Source organism: Microtus oregoni, unplaced genomic scaffold (genome assembly GCF_018167655.1).
Source record: "Microtus oregoni isolate MIOR12 unplaced genomic scaffold, Mior012 000019F_ref0000042, whole genome shotgun sequence".
Classification (NCBI taxonomy): domain Eukaryota; kingdom Metazoa; phylum Chordata; class Mammalia; order Rodentia; family Cricetidae; genus Microtus; species Microtus oregoni.
The window spans coordinates 10,883,900-10,905,452 of NW_024543078.1; the positions used below are offsets into that span (position 1 = coordinate 10,883,900).

At 49.0% G+C, this 21,553-nt stretch overlaps 1 protein-coding gene across 3 annotated transcripts in view; it reads left to right on the forward strand.

The window, feature by feature from the left end:
• The window catches only part of Ranbp3 (RAN binding protein 3), a 49,977-nt gene that overhangs the window by 20,033 nt on the left and 8,391 nt on the right, over positions 1-21,553 (forward strand). Inside the window, exons 3-8 of one of the 3 annotated variants that reach the window (XM_041669623.1) lie at positions 3,981-4,181; positions 8,350-8,386; positions 8,467-8,538; positions 19,343-19,408; positions 19,768-19,860; positions 20,821-20,948. In XM_041669623.1, the coding sequence (XP_041525557.1) occupies positions 3,981-4,181; positions 8,350-8,386; positions 8,467-8,538; positions 19,343-19,408; positions 19,768-19,860; positions 20,821-20,948 (597 nt within the window). The remainder of the gene's footprint in view (positions 1-3,980; positions 4,182-8,349; positions 8,387-8,466; positions 8,539-19,342; positions 19,409-19,767; positions 19,861-20,820; positions 20,949-21,553) is intronic. The other 2 variants (XM_041669624.1, XM_041669625.1) reach the window with 2 other exon arrangements.

The following is a 21,553-nucleotide window of genomic DNA, read 5'->3' on the forward strand; positions in this document are numbered from 1 at the left end:
GATATCTTTCAATTTTTGTTTGTCTCTGCCTCAATTTCTATAAGGGAATTTCTCGTTTCATCTTTAAGAATTTAAACCTTCTCTTGAAGTTATATTTCAGATCATTGCTTCTGGTTCATCCATATTTGGTTGTTCAGGTCTTGCTATTGTAGGGTCTTTAGGTTTTACTGGTATTGTGTTTTTCTTTGTGGTGTAGCATGTGATGTTACCTTTCTACTCATCTTTTCCTCTAATAGGTGTGGTTGGGGCTGACTGAGAGTCTGTTGAATAATCTTCTAGGTGCCAGTGAATCCAAAGCTGAATTGTTCCTCGTGGTACAGTCAGTGCCACAGTTCTAGTTACTCCGTTAGTTACTCCTGTTCCTGCAGATAGCTCAGTGCTCCTGTGCTTGGCTCTGTTCCTTTGGAGTTTGCTGTCTCAGGCCTATTTTGACCTATGTTGCTGGCTTTGATCTGTTCCTGTAAAATCTGGTCTGGATCCCTTCCTACAGAAGTCCCTGTCTTGAAGTTGAACCTGTTCTGGTAGAGATCGCTGACTGCTGGGTCAATCCTGGTCTGCCAGTGTCCCAGGACTGGATTTGCTCCTGGCTTCTGGAGCTTGTTTCCTCTCATTCTCTCTGTCCTAGGAGTCTCCACTCTGTTCCACTCTGTGGGATTTGTTGCCCAAGGTGGAGTTCCTTGACTCAGGGCAACTTTCACCTGTAAATCCTGATCTGGATTCCCTTCTTCAGAAGTCCCTGGGTTGGAGTTGGACCTGAAAAGGTTTCTGGTTCCATTCTACTGCCTGGGAGTCCCAGGCTTGGGTGTGCCCAGACCCACAGAGGACCTGCTTACTTCCTCAGAGGTCCCAGACTCAGGCTTGGACCCGCAGGGGTTCCATGTTCCTGCCTATTCCCTTTGATGTCCCAGACCAATGCCCTAACCCACAGAGGTCCTGGCTCAAGCCTACTCTCTCTGAGGTCCCAGACTCACAACTGACCTCTCCGAGATCTCTGGTTCCTGCCTATTCCCTGGGAGGACCCAGGTTCACTCATGCCCAGGCTGACAGAGGTCCTGACTCAGGCCAAATTCCTGGGTCTAGACTCATGCCTAAACCCCTGGGGTGTTGGTTTAGGTCTTCTTACTTCAAGGTCCCAGATTCCCTCAGACACTCTGGCTCACTTGCTCAGCGGTCACTCCCCTGTACCTGTTCCCGTGGAGATTGCTGACTCTGGATCTGGTCGCTGGCTAAATCCTGTTCTGCCCGTGTCCCAGGACCAAACCTGCTCCTGGCCTCTGCTCCTGGTGCTCCCTCTGTCCCAGGCAGCGAGCTCAGTCCCACTCAGGCTCCAGCAGAGATCGCAGACTCTGAGTCCAACTTGTTTATTTAGTAATTAATAATTACTACTTTTGTTTAGAGACAGGGCCTTCCTTCACTTTATAGTCTTGGCTGGCCTAGAACTTGATATTTTGAGCAGGCTGTTCTGAACTCACAGAGATCTGCTTGCTTCTGCCTCCTCCCCCAGGTGCTGGGATAAAGATGTGCACCACACACCTGGCTTATTGTATTTGAGAGTAGAAATCTCATGCTTGGGGGCAGCGACGGCCCAGCAGTTAAGAACATTGGCCACTCTTGCGGAGGACATGGATTTAGTTCTCAGTGCTCACATGGAGATTCACAATCTTCTGTACTATGTTCTTTTCTGGCCTCTGGGTTTATGGTACACATATTATAGGCAAGTCGACACACATGAAAAATAAAAATGAAACCTTTAAAGAAAGAATCTCATTGCCAGGCAGTGTGGGACACACCTTTAATCCCAGGACTCAGGAGGCAGAGACAGGATCTTTTTGAGTTTGAGACCAGCCTGGTCTATAGAGTGAGTTCCAGGACAGCCAGAGCTACATAGGAAAACCCTGTCTCTAAAAAACAAAACAGCAAAAGTCTCATGGTCTGCTGACTGAGCGGAGTGGTCTGTCTTTCTTTTTCTTTCTTTTTTTTCTTTTCCATTTATTTTGTAGTTTATTTTAAGTGTGTGTTTTGCCTACTTGCATCCAAGGAGGTCAGAAAAGGTGTCAGGTCCCCTGGAACTGGAAGTTTATACAGTTGTGAGTTGCTGTGAGGGTGCTTAGAGTTGAACCTAGGACTTCTGGAAAAGTAGGCTGAGTCATCTCTCCAGCCCTGTGGTCATTACTTTTAATACAGAATCTCTTGTATCCCAAGGGGTTTTTGAACTCACTGTGTAACCCGGGCTAACCTTGAACTCTTTAACTGATCTTCCTGAGTGGGAGTGTGTTGTGGGAGCTGGGAGTGGAACCCAGGGCCTTCCACGTGATGAGCCACAGCCCGGTTTTTTATTTTATTTTGAGACAGTCTTGTGCTGTAACCTAGGCTGGAGTTCAAGCTCTAAGTGCTGGGGTAACAGTTGTGCACTCCCACAGACTCCAGACCTTTGATACCTGAAGACTCATACCAGACTGGCATCACATGATCCTCTTGCTCTCCTCTGTCCCATGCCTTGGGGATGCTGTTTGTGAGGCTTTGTGTGTATGTGAGGGAGCTGCTTCTCTTTCTCTGTGCTGGCTGTGTAGCAGGTAATAGGCTGCCGCTCTCAGTGGTGTCCGCTCGCAGCACCTCTAGTGATAGCTCTCGGAAGTCAGTGCCACTCAGGCCCATCACTGGCTTTGGACAAGCTGTCCCCTGCAGCTGTGCCTACTGTTCGCATAGCACCTGGACCATATGGTACTTTAGTGTGGCTGTCCCTGAGGAATACAGGGGCCAGAAGACGGTGGCAGGCTGGTGTGATAGGGCTCAGTACTGGAAACAGGTGGAACCTTCCTTGTCTTTGCCCTGGCCCCCAAGAGCCCACTGTGCGCCTTCACGTGACTCCAGTAGCTGGCTCCCACTTTCCCAGAGAGGTGTGAAATCTCACTCGAAGAGTAGCAGTAGGTGCTGGCAGTGGCCATTATGCTTCTGGGAAGACCTTGCCCAGGAAATTGTTGTCGTCCCTTGATGATGCTCAGATCTGAGCATGAAGTGACCTTGTGTAGAGAAGCTTTGTAAACTCTTCCTGCCCCTCTGGGCCAGGGTCTCATTATATAGCCAAGGCTGGCCCAGATCTCCTGGTCCTCCTGCCTCTGCCTGCGAGTGCTGAGATTACAGGCTTGTGCCACCACACCTGGCCTTAGAGAGTGTGATGGAGCTGTTTCCTTCCACAGGGTTCTGTCTTTGTTGTATTTTCTTTTGATGGGGGTCATGTTTCAAAGTAGCACCCATGCTACATCTAATGATACAGTCCTACGTCCCAGCCACCCGGGAGGTTGAAACAAGGCCTCTGGAGCATAGGACTCAAGGTGACCAGGCATCACAGCAGGACCTTGACTCAAGTCCCAGCACAGCTCTGTGGGCAGGTCACACCCTCGATATTGCCTTTGTTTCTGCAGTCAGCCACAGGCATTTCAGTTACAGCTGAGAACCAGCTGGTGGGCAGTGCTGTGTGGGGCTTGAGGCCCTGGGCCACTATGCAGGGCATCACCTGTGATTAAGACTTGGCCACAGATGCTTGGCCTAGATGCCCGCAGAGTCCCCAGATCTACCTCCAAGGCTGCCAGGCATTAGCTTTTGCATTCCTTGGCCCTTGCCAAATAAGCCCACACCCAGGATGTACCAGATGAGCTTGGGAAAACCAGAGGCCAAAGAATCTGTGGATGTCCTGGCCCCTCTCCCCTGTCCTGTTCTGTCCTGTCCATTGATAGCATTTTAATGTTTAGCTGGAGTGGCAGGATCCTCGGGATTTAATCTCTAATAGCATGTCTCCTTCCTTGTGCCAAGAGAGGGGTCTCCTCATGCTGGGCCCACCATTGTTCTAAAAAGGAGGCTCAGACCCTACCTACCCAAGAGCCCTATTCATGGGAAGGCCGAGGTAGGGACAGGGACCCTCCCCTTCCCCACAGTGTGGCCTTTGTGTACATTGAAGGAAAATTGTCTTTTTTGCCCCCCAGTCCTCCACAGAGCTCAAAGACTTGCCGGAGTCGGGAGAGGAGCCTCGGGGGGAGGCGGAGGCGCCCCGCCCTGATGCGGGGCACCCCAAATCTGCTGGGGAGTATGCCTTAGATCCTCCTGCCCCTGCTAGCGCTTCCACCAGCTCTCCTCCGCCCCCTACTCCTGCAGCCCAGCCTCCTTGTGTGCGAGAACTGGCAGGGGTAAGTGTCCACAGCCCAACCAGGTCCCAAGGCCCTGTTCCGTTAGCCCCTAAGCCACCCGAAGCAGCTGGGACTTATTTGGCCCATTTTAGTTATGCCACTGACCAGACAGAGGGACTGAGCCCACAGTGAGAAATGGGAGATCGGAGGAGCCTTGAGAGGAGCTGGACAGCACTATTACCTTTCCAGGTTACTCCTTGTCCCTTTGGCCACCTCCCACTTCCCATGAATCTGAGTGTTCAGGTTTAAGGTCTTAGGAACCTAGAGGCTCTGGAAACTCTGAGCTTGGGCTGCAGTGAAGCAGGAGGAGAGAAGCCCCATCCATCCTTCGAGCACACATGCAAGGCGTGGGTGGATGGGTAACTTACACCTTAGTGGCTGAAGTGACTGCCTTGAAAGTGAGAGCTGGGGAGGTGACTCAGTAGATAGGAGCATTTACTGTCAAACCAGGATGACCTGAGTTCACATCGCAGCACCCATATCAATAGCCAGACATGACTGCCTGTGCTTTAAAACCCCCAGCATTGTGGGAAAAAGGGTGAGACAGAGGATCTTGGAACTCAGTGGCTGGCCAGCCTAGCCCAAAACGGTGAACTTCAGGTTCAGCGAGAGTGTTTTAAAAATAAGTTGGAGAGGGCTGGAGAGATGGCTCAGCCGTTAAGAGCATTGCCTGCTCTTTCAAAGGTCCTGAGTTCAATTCCCAGCAACCACATGGTGGCTCACAACCATCTGTGATGGGGTCTGGTGCATACACACAGACAGGATATTGTATACATAATAAATAAATATTTAAAAAAATAAGTTGGAGAGCGCACACCAACTGTCCTGAACTGGTCTCCACATGCAGGCACACTCCAAGTTAGATAAGAAGAGGCTAGAACTGTCACTAAGTCACCAGATGTGCGATAACAGCAGGCCTGAGTGGTCCCCATCTTCATGCCAGCTGCGACCCCCCAGGCCCAGATCATGCTGGGAGAAGGTTTAACCAGGGTGAAGCTATGATCCTGCCCTGTCATTTGAGGAGTCTGGGTGTGTCTTGAGGAGCAAGATTTACAGTGTGCACGGGCGAGGAGGGAAGAGTCCTCTGTGATGCAGAAGAGGGGAGACAACAGAAGCCACATGGATTGGGGTGCTCCACTTTTACTCTGGATAGAACCCCCTTGGGAACTGTCCAGAAGCCTCTGGTCTGTGCAGTCTCTGGCTGAGGAGAGCAGCCTGGCTTTGCAGCCACCCTCATGACAGCGGCTGCTCTGCAGAGAGAGGCGCCTTGTATGGCGACCTGGACCCACAGAGCCTGGCTTCTTGATTCTCACGGGCTGCAAACTTGAGCAACATAGCCCCCAAATGATCCAGATAAGGGGAACAGGAGGTACCTCCTCCCCCAAGTGATCACAACTTCACAGTGCCTGGTGCAGCACTGTCATACTACTTGGTGACAGCGCTGAGCCACCAGGCCAGTGTAGAGCTCTCAGTGGGGAAGCTGGTCTGGCTGCCAAGGGTGTCTCGTGGCTGATGCATTGCACAGACATACTGTAATTTGGGTCAGTTGGGCTGTAAATCCAGTTGGGTGGAATCTGAACCTGGGGATACCAGGCTGAGCTCACCAGCCTCTGTACAGAGCTGGCTTTCATCTTGCTGTGCTCTAAGTCTCAGTTGAGAGAGCCACTTGGTTACCCAGAGGGCTCCTTCACTTCTCTAGTCTGTCTGCAGTCCATGCCATGCTTCCTGGGTGTGTAGGGCGAGGGTGAGCCTATGGGATGAGCAGTTGTCTGCCAACGGCTGTGAGCAGCACCCACGTGCACTTAACTCTAGAACACCAGCCTTGGGGACAGCTTTTTGTGGTCTTGAGGGTGACTTCGTGTGTGTCTGTGTGTGTATGTTTAAGTTATGTATAATTATACACACATATGTGCACGCTCTTTTAAAATGCTGTATACATGTGTGGGCCAGAGGTACATGTGAGTTCTGTGCTCAGATGGCAGAGGCTGGGTGTCCCTGGAACTGGGGCATGTGGGTGCTGGGAACTGGACCCCATCCTGTAGAAGACTAGTGAGTGCTCTTGACCACTGACCCATCTCTCCAACACTGAGGGTAGCATCTCTAATGTGTCAGGTCAGCTGGCCACCTCCACAGCAGCCAGAGTGGCTTGTGTGTGCTGCTCATCTGCGCCTGTTTGCCAGCACCAGCTAGGTTCATGCTCTTTCTCAGCAGGGTCTCAGGTAGCTCAGGCTGGCTGTGGACTCCTGTTTTTCCTGCCACTGCCTTCCACCTCCTGCTTCTGTGGCTCCTGAGTCCCTGCTGGCATAACTGAACAGGTCCACAGATGCAACGAGCATTACTCTGCGCCTCTTTGCCCATGTGAGGTGGTAACGGGAAATCAGTTGGATGCTTGCCTGGCCTTCCTCCTTGGCTCCCTGGTTAGTGAGGCAGATGCCTCATCCAACCTGTGTCATCCTGGAGCCCTTGTCCTGGGCTGTTTCCTCCCCTCCGGGAACTCCCGTCCCCACATGCACCCTCGGTGATGTCTCAAATAGATCCCTTGATGGAGCTGAGCAGCCGCAAAGTGGCCATGACATGTGAGAATGTTAAGGGCTCTGTTCTCAACTGTCCGCAGCTGTCCCAGGTGTGTGTCTGTGATGCAAGGCCTTCACCACTCACCAGTGCCCGCAGAGTCCCCAGGGTGACTCACCCTTGCAGTTTGAGCATGGATACAGCAAGGTAGCAAAGAGCGTTCTCAAGGCATCCCAGAGAGCAAGAGTAGGCTTTAGGGCTCACATACAGTATGGCTCCCAATATGTTCTAGGTTGTAGGCCCTTGCTGGTTCTCTGAGGTACAGAGTTCACTGGGCAGGTTCCCAGCAAACGTCTGTTGTGTGGCCAGGTGCCAGTCTGGGCTGCACTTGGGGTCCAGTGGGATAGTACCCCAGGTCAGGGTCTGTGTCCTACAGGGGTAGTGTGAGCATGAAATTTGCTGTGGGGTTGGTGCCCTCCTGGGGGCAAGTGGTGGACTCACATGATCAGGCCCCGAGCTACTCCTTTTCTCATACCTTATCACGTGACCCCAAGTTCTGCAGAGCCACTGAGCCCTCAGCTCAGCACGCTTTTCCTGATATCCTCTGCAGCCCCCAAAGATCTGACATCATATGGAAGGCGGAGCCTGGGTTAGTTCTGGTGATGGACTCTTAGGGTAGGGGTAAGGAGCCAGTACTTCCTGGGGATCATTGTCCCTGTCTTATGAGTGAGAACTGGGAAGGAGAGGTGGTGGTCTTGCTTCTCTGACACAGACCCGAGCTATCAGCTCATGCTGAGGAAAGCTCCCAGGTCTGTTAGAGATTTTGCTGTGTGGCATTGAGTAAGTGTTCACCCTCTCTGGGCTTGCTGCTCCAGACTCCAGCACCCTGCCTGTTTGCGCAGTTCCTGGACTGAGCCAGTGTTTACATTGTTACAGGATTATAAGCAAAAGGGAGCAGATGCAGCCTGTGAGCCAAAAGCGCTGGCTTTCTGGCCCTTTATGGGAAAAAACGGGCCAGGGCCCGCCTGCGGGAGGGTCTCTGCTGGCGCTCACCGTCTTTGGGTTTATTGATTGCTTCGGTCGTTGGAGCATTCTCTTGTGTCGTCTCATTTAACCCTCGGAAACTTCTTGGAGCCAGCACCCCCCTTTTGGCTCAGTTTGGGCCTGGGGCATTTGGGGACCATAGGGAAATGGGACTTGTGCCTTCCTAAATGGCCAGGATCTGCCAAGGGTGCATGTCCACCACTGGCCTTTGCTTCTGTCTGCAGGGTCTGAAGGGCGACGTAGTGGACCCAAGAGAGAACTGTGTTGGGCAGGAGCTGGGGAAGGCCCCTGGCAGCCTGGCACAGCCTTGAAGCACTTTGGCCCAGACATCAGAGTTTGCTTGTACTGGAACCGACAGCCCCTGAAGCAAGCATGCACATGTGCTGTAGAATGTTCCAGGGCAAGGATGGGAGCCAGTATGCTTTTGTGCCTAGGCGTTCACATGAAACTTGTGTGGGATGTGCCAAGGGCCATGCTAATGCTCATGGCGGGCCAGGGTGGGTTGTACTGGAGGGGGACCGTGTGTGGAGCGTCCTTAGGGTAGGCCATGGGGAGTTGCAGGCACAGTCTGGGACACAAGGGGCCTCTCACCACTTCTGTGCTCTCTTTGCAGAGGTCTGCTGGCAGCTCTAGCCCAGAAGCCGGAGAAGGTAAGGTACACTCTCTAGAACATTCGACCGCCCTGGAGCCAAACCAGAATGCTCCCTGACCCTGCCCACTCTGTGTCTAGATTCTGACCGTGAGGATGGAAACTACTGCCCTCCTGTCAAGCGCGAGCGGACATCCTCTCTAACTCACTCAGGTGAGTGACCCCCTTGTGGGCCTGGGGCCCATCTGGGCTGAAGGAAGCTGACACAGTTGCCCTAAGGTGGAGTTGGGAGGTTCCTTGTCAAACCCTGTGGGGACACCAACCATGAATGTCACTGCCTCTGCAAGGACATGGTCGTTGCTGTGGACTGGAGGGGATGGTATCCCCACCCATCAGGTATCATGTGTGCACTCAGGCGGAGCCAGGGTCTGTCACTTGTGCTCTCAGCTGCGGCACATGGTGAAGCCAAGGGGGCAGCATCCACATGAATGCCAGCCTCTGGCTCCCAACCAGTGCGGGAAAGAGGCTGATCTAGGCACAGAGACTCTGGAAATGCTCTGTTGGAGGCTGGCAAAGCCCAGCAGCCCGCTTACCCATAGACACTCTTGGATCTTATGTCTGCTGCCCTCCAGGGTGTGGTCTGGTGGCAGGGCCTGAGTCTCCATCTGTGCTGTGAGGGGTGTCACCTGGACCACACATGTATACAGAGGTCCATCTCCTGTGCAAACACAGCTGGAAGATGTGGTCTGTGAACACTGCTTTCCCCTTCAGCTGACAGACCTGGGTCCTCTAAAACAACACAGCTCTTTGCTAGAACTTAACCCAATCAGAGAGTCTTTTTTATTATTATTATTAATTTTTTTTTCATTTATTTTACATACCAACCAGTGTCTCTTCCATCCTCTCTTCCTGTTCCCTCCTTCTACCTCCCATCAATCCCTCCTATCTACTCCTCCTCTGATCAGAAAGGGGCAGTCCTCCCATTAACAAAGCCTGTCATATCTTGTTGAGGCAGGATGAAGCTCTTTCCCCTGCATCAAGGCAGGGTGAAGCATCCCTGCATGAGGGATAGGTTCCAAGAAGCCAGCTCATGTGACAAGGACAGGTCCTGATCCCACTGCTAGGAGCCCCATTAACAGACCAGGCTACACACCTGTCATCTATGCAGAGGGCATAGGTTGGTCCCATACAGGCTCCTTAACTGTCGCTCCAGAGTCCATGAGCTGTCTCTCTGTGAGTTCAAGGCCAGCCTGGTCTACAAGAGCTATTTCCAGGACAGGCACCAAAGCTACAGAGAAACCTTGTCTCAAAACAAACAAACAAAAAAACCAACCCCTCCTCCTTCCTTTCTTCAGCTGAGCTCCCGGAGCTTGACTCAGTGCTTGGCTGTGGATCTCTGCATCTGCTTCCATCAGTTAGTGGATGAAGGCTCTCCCTTGACAGTCCGGGTGGTCGCTGGTATGACTACAGGAGAAGGCCAGTTCAAGCACCCTCTCCGCTATTGCTAGGAGTTTTAGCTGGGATCATCCTTGTGGATTCCTGGGAATTTCCCTGGCACCAGGTTTCTCTCTAATCCCAAAATGGCCCCCTCTGTCGAGATATTTCTTTGCATTACTCTTCCCCCATCCCAACCCCAACTCTACCAACCTAATCCTTCCCCCTCCCATTCTCTTCCCTCCCCTTCCCCACTACCAGTTTACCCAGGAGATCTTTTTTATTTCTTCTTCCCAGGGAAATCCATGTGTCTCTCTTAGGGTCCTCTTTGTTACCTAGCTTCTCTGGGGCTGTGGATTGTAGCCTGGTTATCTTTTGCTTTACATCTAATATCCACTTATGAGTACATACCATGTTTGTCTTTCTGGGGCTGGTTTACCTCACTCAGGATAATTTTTTTTTTCTAGATCCATCCATTTGCCTGAAAATTCATGATGTCATTGTTTTTTACCGCTGAGTAGTACTCCATTGTGTAATTGTACTACATTTTCTTTACCTATTCTTTAGTTGAGGGCTATCTAGGTTATTTTCAGGGTCTGGTTATTACGAATAATGCTGCTTTGAACATAGTTGAACACATGTTCTTGTGGTGTGATTGAGCATCCTTTGGGGGTGTGTCTGTGTGTGTGTGTGTGTGTGTGTGGTTATATACACACACACACACACACACACACACACACACACACACACACGATTGCTATAGCTGGGTCTTGAGGTACATTGATTGCCAGTTTTCTGAGAAACCACCATACTGATTTCCAAAGAGGCTGTAAAAGTTTGCAACCTCCCCCCCCCAGCAGTGGAGGAGTGTTCCCCTTACTCCGCATCCTCTCCAACATAGGCTGTCATTAGCATTTTTGATCTTATCCATTCTGACAGGTGTAAGATGGAATCTCAGAGTCATTTTGGTTTGCAGTTCCTGATGGCTAAGGATGTTGAACAATTCCTTAAGTGTATCTCGGCCATTTAAGATTCTTCTGTTGAGAAGTCTCTGTTCAACCCCATTTTTTAATTGGAGTATTTGGCATTTTGATGTCTAGTTTCTTAAGTTCTTCATATATCTTGGAGATCAGCGTTCTGTCAGATGTGGAGTTATTGAAGATCTTTCCCATTCTCTGGGCTGCCATTTGACTTGTTGACAGTGTCCTTCTCAGTTTCAGGAGGTTCTGTTTATTAGTTGTTGATCTCAGTGTCTGCTACTGGTGTTATAGTCAGGAAGTTGCCTCCTGTGCCAATGTGTTCAAGTGTACTTCCCACTTTTTCTTCTATCAGGTTCAGTGTAGCTGGCTTTATGTTGAGGTCTTTGATCCACTTGGACTGGAATTTTGTGCATGGTGATAGATATGGATTATTTGCATTCATTTACATATTGACATCTAGTTGTACCAGTACCATTTGTTGAAGATGCTTTCTTTTTTTTTCCATTGTATAATTTTGGCTTCTTTATCAAAAAATCAGGAATTCATAAATTTATGGATTTATGTCAGGGTCTTTTATTTGATACTATTGATCCATCTGTCTGTTTTTATGCCAGTACAATACTGTTTTTATTACTGTAGCTCTATAGTAGATCTTGAAGTCGGGGTGGTGATGCCCCCAGAACTTATATATTATAAAGGATTGTTTTAGTTGCCCTGGGTTTTTTGTTTTTGCATATGAAGTTGATTATTGTTCTTTCTTTTTTTTATTGATATCTATTGGGCTCTACATTTTTCTCTGCTCCCCTCCCTGCATCTCCCCTCCCCCTTCAGTCCTCCCCCAAGGTCCCAATGTTCCCAATTTACTCAGGAGATCTTGTCTTTTTATACTTTCTTTTAAGATTTATTTACTTATTATGTATACAACATTCTGCCTCCATGTATGCCCGCACGCCAGAGGAGGGCGCCAGATCTCATTACAGATGGTTGTGAGCCACCATGTGGTTGCTGGGAATTGAACTCAGGACCTCTGGAAGAGCAGTCAGTGCTCTTAACCACTGAGCCATCTCTCCAGCCCCCTTTTTATACTTTCTACTTCCCATGTAGATTATATCTTTTTGTTGTTGTTGTTCTGTTTTTCGAGACAGGGTTTCTCTGTGGCTTTGGAGCCTGTCCTGGAACTCGCTCTGTAGACCGGGCTGGTCTCAAATTCACAGAGATCCACCTGCCTCTGTCTCCCGAGTGCTGGGATTAAAGGCGTGCGCCACCATCACCCTATCTATGTAAGTCTCTCTTATTGTCTACATTGTTCTCTAAATGTCTAAGTACTTTGGAATTGTGGTTAGTAGGCTGGCTTTCTTTGCTTTATGTTTAAAAACCACCTATGAGTGAGTACATGTGATAACTGTCTTTCTGTGTCTGGGTTACTTCACTCAATGTTTTCTAGCTCCATCCATTTTCCTACAAAATTCAAGCTGCCGTTATTTTTTTCTGCTGTGTAGTACTCCATTGTATAAATGTACCACATTGTTCTTATCCATTCTTTGATTGAGGGGAATTTAGGTTGTTTCCAGGTTCTGGTTATGACAAACTAAGCTGCTATGAACATAGTTGAGCACATGTCCTTATGGCACGATTGAGCATCCTTTGGATATATACCCAAAAGTGATACTGCTGGGTCTTGAGGAAGGTTGTTTCCTAATTTTCTGAGAAATCGCCACACTGACATCCAAAGGGGTTGTACCAGCTTGCATTCCCACCAGCAATGCAGAAGTGTTCCCTTTTCCCCACAACCTCTCCAGTGTAAGTTGTCCTCAGTGTTTTTATCTTGGCCATTCTCACAGGCGTAAGACGGAATTTCTCTGATGGCTAAGGATGTTGAGCATTTCCTTAAGTGTCTTTCAACCATTTTAGATTTCTCTGTTTAAGTCTGTTCTCCATTTTTCTTTTTTATTGGACTATGTGATCTTTTGGTGTCCAATTTCTTGAGTTCTTTGTATATTTTGGAGATCAGACCTCTGTCTGATGTGGGTTTAGTGAAGGCCTTTTCCCATTCTGTAGGCTGTTTTTTGTCTTGTTGACCGTGTCCTTTGCTTTACAGAAAGAAGCTTTTCAGTTTCAGGAGGTCCCATTTATTAATTGTTTCTCTCAGTGTCTGTGCTGCTGGGGTTCTATTTTGGAAGTGGTTCCCTGTGCCAATGCGTTCAGGTGTACTTCCCACTTTCTCTTCTATCAGGTTCAGTGTGGCTGGCTTTATGTTGAGGTCTTTGATCCATTTGGACTTGAGTTTTGTGCATGGTGATAGATATGGGTATTTTTTCATGATTATTGTTCTTTCGATGTCTGAAGAATTGTTTTTGGAATTTTGATGGGGATTGCACTGAGTCTGTAGATTGCTTTTGGTAAGATGGCCATTTTTACTATGTTAATCATACCTATCCAAGAGCATGGGAGATTCTTTTCATTTTCTGATGTCTTTTTCAGTTTCTTTCTTCAAAGACTTAAAGTTCTTGTCAAACAAGCCTTTCACTTCTTTGGCTTTGTTACCCCAAGATATTTTATGTTACCTGTATCTGTTATGTAGGGTGATGTTCTCTGACTTCTTTCTTAGCTTCTTTATCATTTTATATGATAAAGGAGGGCTACTGTTTGTTTATTTGTTTGTTTGAGTTGATCTTGTATCCTGCCACATTACTGAAGGTGTTTGTCAGCTGTAGGAGTTCCCTGTTACAATTTTTCAGGTCACTTAATTTGTATTATCATATCATCTGCAAATAGCAAAAGTTTGACTTCTTCCTTTCCAATTTGTATCCCCTTAATTTCCTTTTGTTGCCTTATTGCTCTAGCTAGAACTTTGAGTACTACATTGGATAGATCTCTAGAGAGTGGACAACCTTGTCTTGTTCCTGATTTTAGTAGAACTGCTTTGAGTTTCTCTTAATTTAATTTGATGTTGGCTGTCAGCTTGCTGTATATTGACTTTATTATGTTCCTTGTATCCCTGACCTCTCCAAGACCTTTTATCGTGAAGGGATATTAGATTTTGTCAAAGGCTTTTTCAGTATTTAATGAGATGATCGTGTGTTTTTTATTTTTCAATTTGTTTATATGGTAGATTTCATTGACAGATTTTCATATGTTGAACTATCCCTGCATCTTTGGGATGAAGCTGGCTTGATCATGGTGGGTGATGGTTCTGATGTGTTCTTGGATTTGATTTGTTAGTATTTTATTGAGTATTTTTACATCAATGTTCATGAGTAAGATTGGTCTGTAATTCTCTTTCTTAGTAATGCCTTTGTGTGGTTTGGGTATCAGAGTACAGAATTTGGCAATGTCCTTTCTATTTCTATTGTGTGAAAAAATTTGAAGAGTATTGGTGTTAGCTTTTTGAAATTCTGATACAATTCTGTGATGAAACCATCTGGCCCTGAATGACTGTTTCTATTTCCTTAGGGGTTATGTTTCTATTTCCTTAGGGGTTATAGGTCTATTTTAATTGTTTATCTGGTCTTGATTTAATTTTGGCATGTCGTGTACCTATCCAGAAAATTGTCCATTTCTTTCAGATTTTCTAATTTTGTGGAGTAAGGTTTTTGGAGTATGATCTAATGATTCTCTGGATTTCTTCCGTGTCTGTTGTTATGTCCCTTTCCATTTCAGATTTTGTTAATGTGTATGTTCTCTAACTAACCTTTTGGTTAGTTTGGATAAGGGTTTGTCTATCTTGTTGATTTTTCACTAAGAACTAAGTCTTTGTTTCATTGATTCTTTGTATTCTCTTTGTTTCTAATTTATTTATTTCAGCCCTCAATTTATTTCCTGTCATCTGCTCTTCCTGGGTGAATTTGCTTCTTTTTGTTCTAGGACTTTCAGGTTTACTGTTAAGTTGCTAGTGTGAACTTCTCCACATTCTTTTTTTTTTTTTTTTTTTTTGGTTTTTTCGAGATCTGCTAGCCTGGATCTTCTTATTGGCGAATTGAATCCATTGATGTTAAGAGATGTTAATGACCAATGATTGTTAATTCTTGTTATTTTTTGGTTTTGTTGGTGGTTGTAGTGTGTGTTTCCTTTGGATTTTTCTGGTATGAGATTATTGGATGTAGCTAGCTTCCTTGAATTGAAATTTTTCTCCTAGTTCTTTCTGTAGGGCTTGATTTATGGGTAGGTATTATTTAAATCTGGTTTTGTCATGAAATATCTTGTTTTGTCTGTGGTGATTGAAAGTTTTGCTGGATATAGTAGTATGGGCTGGCATCTGTGGTCCTTTAGTGTCTGTAAAACGTCTGTCTAGGACCTTCTGGCTTTCAGAGTCTCCATTGAGAATTTGGGTATAATTCTGTTAGGTCTGCCTTTATATGTTACTTGATTTTTTCCTTTGCAGCTCTTAATACTCTTTCTTTAATCTTTATGTTTAGTATTTTGATTAGTATGTGCCGAGGGGACTTTTTTGGTCTAGCTTATTTGATGTTCTGTAAGCTTCTTGTACCTTCATAGGCATTTCCTTCTTTAGGTTGAGGAAGTTTTCTTCTGTGATTTTGTTGAATATGTTTTCTATGCCTTTGAGTTGGAATTATTCTCCTTCTTCTATCCCTATTATTCTTATGTTTGGTTTTTTCATGGTGTCCAGATTTCCTGGATGTTTTGTGTTAGGAATTTACTGGATTTCACATTTTCTTTGACTGATGAACCTGTTTCCTCTATCGTATCTTCAACAACTGAGATCCTCTCTTCCATCTCTCGTATTCGGTTGGTGATGCTAGAATCTGTAGTTCCTGTTCACTTCCCCAGCTTTTCCATTTCTAGAATTTTCTCCATTTGTGTTTTCTTTATTGTTTCTATTTCAGTTTTCAAGTCTTGAACTGTTTCCTTCACCTGTTTGACTATTTTGGCTTTCTTTAAGGGATTTATTGATTTTTTTTCCTATTTTTTTTTGTTTGTTTGTCTTTTCCTTGATTTATTTAAGGTTGTTTTCCTGTGTTTGAGCAGCATTGGAATGTTCAGGTCTTCTGCTGTGGGATCTCTGGGTTCTGGGTGCTATATTGCTCTTCTGGCTGTTGAATGTACTGTTACACTGGTGTTTGCTCATCTGTTCTTCAATTGGTGTGGTTTGCACCTTGCCTGTATAGTCTGCTGGAGTTGTGGGAGAGGGCTGGCTGTGGGGAGCTTGTTGACCTCCGTGGATTAGGTTGCAGACTGGGTCTGGGTGGGTCGCAGGGGTGCTGGTGCAGCCTGGAGGCTTACAGGCTGCTAGGGACTGCCTTGTATTTTTAAAAAAACAACAGAAAACCAAGCTGAGGCTCAGTGAGTAGTACACTTGTCTAGTGTGCAGGAGACCCTGGGTTTGGATCCCAGGAGTGTATAAACCAGGCATGGAGGTGAGCACCAGTCAGCGGAGCACTTGGGACCAGGCAGTTGTGCTCTTTGGATACTGTGTCCCCAGGTGTTTCTGCACCCGGCTTGAGTCCAAACACTGCCTTTAGCCACAGCTGAGGGGCACACAGGGCAGCCTTTTTTGGTCTTTTCTCTGTAACACCAGCCCTGAGACGTCCTAGGCTATAAACGATCTCCCTAGTCAGGCTGACAGAGGCGATATAAACACTGAAGCTCCACAGGCATTCTGATGCTTTGTGTGGTGTCAATGGCCGCCGAAGGCCAGGCAGCCGTTATAAGAGCATTGGCCCTACTTCCATGTGTGACCTCCCTTTCTGGTCTAGAAGCCAGATTCTCTAATCATCCTTGGCTTTGCCCTGAAGAGCTAGAGCATTCAGGGCCCTGACCTCTGCTGCCTCTGGTCCTCGTCCTGGTGGTCCATCCCAGGGTGGCAGGTGTTGCTTCTGCTCTATGAGGAGGTGTGGTCCAATTCCTGATAGCCAGGCCCCTCCTTGCCTTCACTCCACATCTAGAGCATAGTTGCCCTGCAGAACAGGCATCCCAGGCCCTTCCAGCTGCACACACCTTTGGTTTGAAGGCCCCATGCCAGTTTGTGGGTATGTAGAGGTAGCACAAAGGGAATTTGTAGCTTTGCGGTTGGCCTGCCTTGATTCTGTGTGTGTCTGTCTTTGTATGTGAATGCTGAAGATGCAAACTTAGGCCTTAGACTTGCGGGGCAGGGCTTCCTCATAGGAGAGTCTTCAGATCCAGGGCTGACTTTTGGGGATCCACAAGAGTGACTTAGTATCTTGGGCACAGTTTCCATACTCTCTCTGGTGTTACTACTGTCCATCTTTCAGTCAGGGCCCTGTGCTTCCCCAGCATGGTCATGCTCTGCCCTGGGTAGGAAGCTCTCGTTCACCCCACTCTTCTGTCCCACCTATAGCCTCAGAGCCTTCCCTCCCTGCCCTGTTCTTGGGTCTTGGAGCAAGGCGGATATAAATCTGGATCATCTGCTTGAGCTGGTGGCTTCTGGGCTGTCATGAATCTGATGCATGGGTGTCGGCAGTCTAAACACTCCTAGTCCCTTTACTTTTGGTCCTCCCAGGGACTTTGCTCACCACTCCATCTCAGCCCTGGAATCTGCCTTGCTTCTCTGTTTGGGGTATGGCCTCTAGAACCAGAATCTTGGTGTTCAGGGTACCCTGCTTGGCCCTGTTCCTGGGCACATGGAGCCCACACTGATAGGGTTCTAACGCCCTAACCCTTTTTCCTGACATGAAGAAGCCTGGTTTCAGCCAGACGTGGAGACATCCATTCTTTTTTGCTTGTTTGTTTTTGTTTTGTTTTTCGAGACAGAGTTTCTCTGTAGCTTTGGAGCCTGTCCTGGAACTAGCTCTTGTAGACCAGATGGCTTCAAACTCACAGAGATCACCCACCTCTGCCTCCCGAGTACTGGGATTAAAGGTGTGCGCCACCACTGCCCGGCCTGTCACCATCCTCCGCTCTTAGGAGGTGGAGGCAGGAAGATCAGAAGTTCAAGGCCATCCTCAGCTACACAGTGAGGAAGAAACCCGGCTCTGCCCTTCCTTCATCCTCATATCATGCCATCCCAAGCCAGCCGCATCCTTGCCCAGCCCACAGCCATGTCAGCAGCTGCTCTGGGAGCTTTGCCAGTCTCTGGCCAGCCTGGCTCAGTCCCCAGTGTATTCCCAATTAAGCAGGGATCTCCCTTGGGTGAGCAGTTTCCCCCATCAGCCAGCACCCCTGCCTCTCAGGTAGCATATATCCAATAGCCAGTTGTGTGGGAGGGGGTGAAGCTGGGTTTTCCAGGTCCTGGGTGAGTCACATACAGCAACACTGTTAGCAAAATGAGTCTCCAGAGGACCTGAGAAGCGCCCTGGGTGTCCCTGTGGATGGGGCTGGGGCTTGTCAACTGAGTGTTGACAAGTGTCTGTCCATCTGGTTGTAGTGGTACCCTGCGTGAATCCCTGTATCCTAGCACAGTAGCCACGCTAGTGCACCAAGCTGGTGCAGGTGAGTGGCTGCAGTCCCTATGGGCCAGCTGTTGAGATTACTTCTGTAGGGAACAGAACCCTGAGAGACCTATGGCAAGGACACAGCTGCCCAAAGCTAGCCTTTGGGTTTCAGTTACACCATTTCTGAATTTAGTCTCTGGTTTGAAAAGTGTGGTCCAGCACTCATCCCCTGGAAGCTTCCCTGCCCAGCTCCATGGCTGGCTCTAGTGGCCCCTTTGTCACACATGTAGGTCATGTTTGGCTTGAGTGCTGCTCTGACTGGGTGATCGCCAAGGCAGCCCCTGAGCTTTTCTGTGTGGCCAGTTTCCTGTCAGTGTTCCCAGTGTCTAGCTGTCAACCCCAAATAAACTCCATCCTCATGAGTCCTGGCTCCAGTCCCCCTCAGTGTCCTCCCTCCTCAGCTGCAGGCATTACGAATCCCCTTCATATTTCTGAGTCCACCACTTCTGAATATTCCCCATCCGTATTTCCAGCACTGTGGGACCTTCTGTTCACCTAAGACCTAGACAGTTTCTTTGTCTGTGTATGTGGTGCACCATGTTGCAGGGGTGCTGGTGTTCTCACCTGTGCCTGTCAACACCACTGTCATCGTTCATTGCCCCAATCTCACCAATTGGTCTGGCCCCGCTGGCCAGAGATCTCTGCCTGCACTGTGTGTGCTTTTGCTGGTGTGTGGGGATCTGAACTCAGGTCCTTGTGCTTGCACAGCAGGCACTCTACCCACTGAGCCAGCTCCCCAACCTAACCTTTTAGGGTTATCTTCTGTTGACCTTTTCCCAAGGATTTTGTTGTTTGATTCCATCAGGAGGATCATGGGTATGGGAGGAGGCGGTGGAGTCTGCATTCCCCATGCCTGATGATTGAGCCTCCAAGACTGCCTGTGACCTATGCATCTTCCCACACCTTCCTGTCCTGGGTCAGGTTAGACCAGCTGGCACTGAACTCCAGGCATGTCCTGGGGGCCTGCCCAACCATACCATCACTCCCTCCCCTGGGAGGAAGAGCCAGGCCAAGTGAATATGTTACCCTGCCTCAGCATCTTCAGCTTCCAGGTCTCCTGGGCTGGTCTTACTGCAGAGTCACACCTCTAACCCGGGGCCTCCTGCTTGCGCAATGCAGCCTAGACCATGCTCAGGGTCTCAGACCCACTGTGCTCCCTGTTTCTCTGAGCTCAGCCGTGTCTTGTGCTTGCAGAGGAGAAAAGCAGCAGCTTCCGGCTGAAGCCCCCAACGCTCATCCACGGCCAGGCGCCCAGTGCAGGTAGGTGACATTGCCAGGCCTTTACCTAGCCCCAGGATCCTTGCTGCAGGCCCCAGTCTGTCTACAGGGACGTAACTGACATAGACACAACTCTGAAAAGCTGCTCAGACCTGCGGGGACAGGGTGTCTCCTACCTGGGAACTCACTGTGACCCTGCACCAGCTATGGGCATCTCCCCTTGCACTGGGTCAGCTCTCAGAGTGTAGCAGTGACCTGGGCCTCATCACAGATCCCAGTGGCAAGTGACCGTCACTATAGAGAAAGGGCTGGTTTTGAGTGTGGCCTCCCATGCACGACCATTGGAGTTGATGTGCCCTGGAGCAGCAGGGACAGGGTTCCTAGAATCCACTGTGTTCCAGGTCTGCCCAGCCAGAAGCCCAGGGAACAGCAGCGTGGTGTCCTCCGCCCAGCTGTGCTGCAAGCCCCACAGCCCAAGGTGCTGTCACAGACGGGTAAGGGACCAAGTCACAGTCTGAAGTACAGAGGCGAGCGGTTCCTTTGGGCCAGCTCCATTCTGGAGAGCCAAAGTAGAGGAATGGAATGTTGCCCACCTCTCTTGTCAGCCTCCCAAGCCGTGCTCTGTCATCCTTGCAGAGCAGTTTCCAAGCCACCTGGGGCTCGCTGGGTTCTGGTCTTGTCATTCAGAGCTCAGCAGTGACCTAGGACCTGACTCATGCTGACTCCAGTGCTCAGAGCCAGCCAGATCGACAAACGCCATAGCACCTTCGAAGATTCTTGTCTTGTTTTGTCCCAATTTGGGGGCCAGCAGGATGGCCCAGCATGTCAGGGTGATTGCCGTTTTGTCTTGGTTTAGTTGGACTTTTGTGACTCGGCATCTCAGTGTGCAGCCCGTCTGCTCCTGGACTCACTCTAGCCCGGAATTCTCAAGCATGGGGTAGTAGGCACGTGCCACTGTGCCAGCTCCCTTCTGGCTTTGTGAGTGTGCGCATGCACAGACGGGCTTTCTCCAATTACACAAGACCTGTCTTTGCTAGGTTTTCTTTTGCTCATCATTTTCTGGAAGCCAGTTATTGTTTGTGTCTTGTTTGGGGAGGGGAATAGTGCTGAGGATGAAACCCAGCTCCGTGCGTGCCGCCTGCTGGTGTAGTATGTCCAGAATAAAGACAGCAGCCCCTCATGTGGGAGCTTTGGGCATGTTTTGTTTTTAATCTAAGAATGCATGTTTTTTTTAATGTACCCCTGATTGACATAGAATTTTCCATGTTGCTCTGTCCTTGAACTCATAGCTCTGGGATTTAAAGCACTTACCACCATGCCCTGCCTAAGATGAATGGACTTTAGAAGCCTTTTTCCAAAGGAGCCTAGACAGAGCCCAGCAGCTTGGGCAGCTGCCAGAGGGCTGAGGAGGGGATGCATACATGTGCCACCTGCCAACTCTCTCCCTTTTGCAGTCCCCAGTAGTGGCACCAATGGGGTCAGCATGCCAACAGACTGCACAGGACCAGCCACGTCTGCATCACCAGAAAACCTCACACAGAGGAGCCCCTCCGAGTCTGCCGAGGGGACAAACACACTTGAGGTTGGTGGGTCATGGGATGGCTGGAGGGGGCTGCAGCTCCAGGCCTGGTGTGATTTCTGCTCAGGTTCTCCAAGCCTAGACGCCTTCAGTGGTTCCTAGCGCTTGGCCTGCCTGGGCTTGCTCAGTGTCCTCTCTGCACAGTAGAACACAACACCCAGGAGGGGCCTGCAGAGGCTCCCAGCATGGGGCTAGGCAATAATGGAGAGGACAGCAGAGAGCCAAGGGGGCTCAGTCCTTTGTGGGGATGGTGCTCCTGTGACCTACCCACTTCCACAGGGCCCCTGCTAAAAGTCCTCTCACACCACACTAGGGACTGAGACCTTAGCCACTGGACACCTGGCATTGGTTGGTGGCTGTCAGTCAGGATGGGCCCCACTACCCAAGAGCCCAGGAGCGACTTTTATGGCTGTGTCCTCACCACAGTGTGTCTCCAATACAAGGTCCTACGTGTGTCATCTCCCCCTAACCCCACTCCCAGTCACAGATGGGCCCTCAGGTGCACGTGTGGTGGCGCTGGGGTGTCAGCCCTGGAAACGTGAGAGGAGAGGGCCCTGCAGCCCAGGGTTTCAAGGCCACCACCCCTGCCCCACCTGATTCTCAGGCTG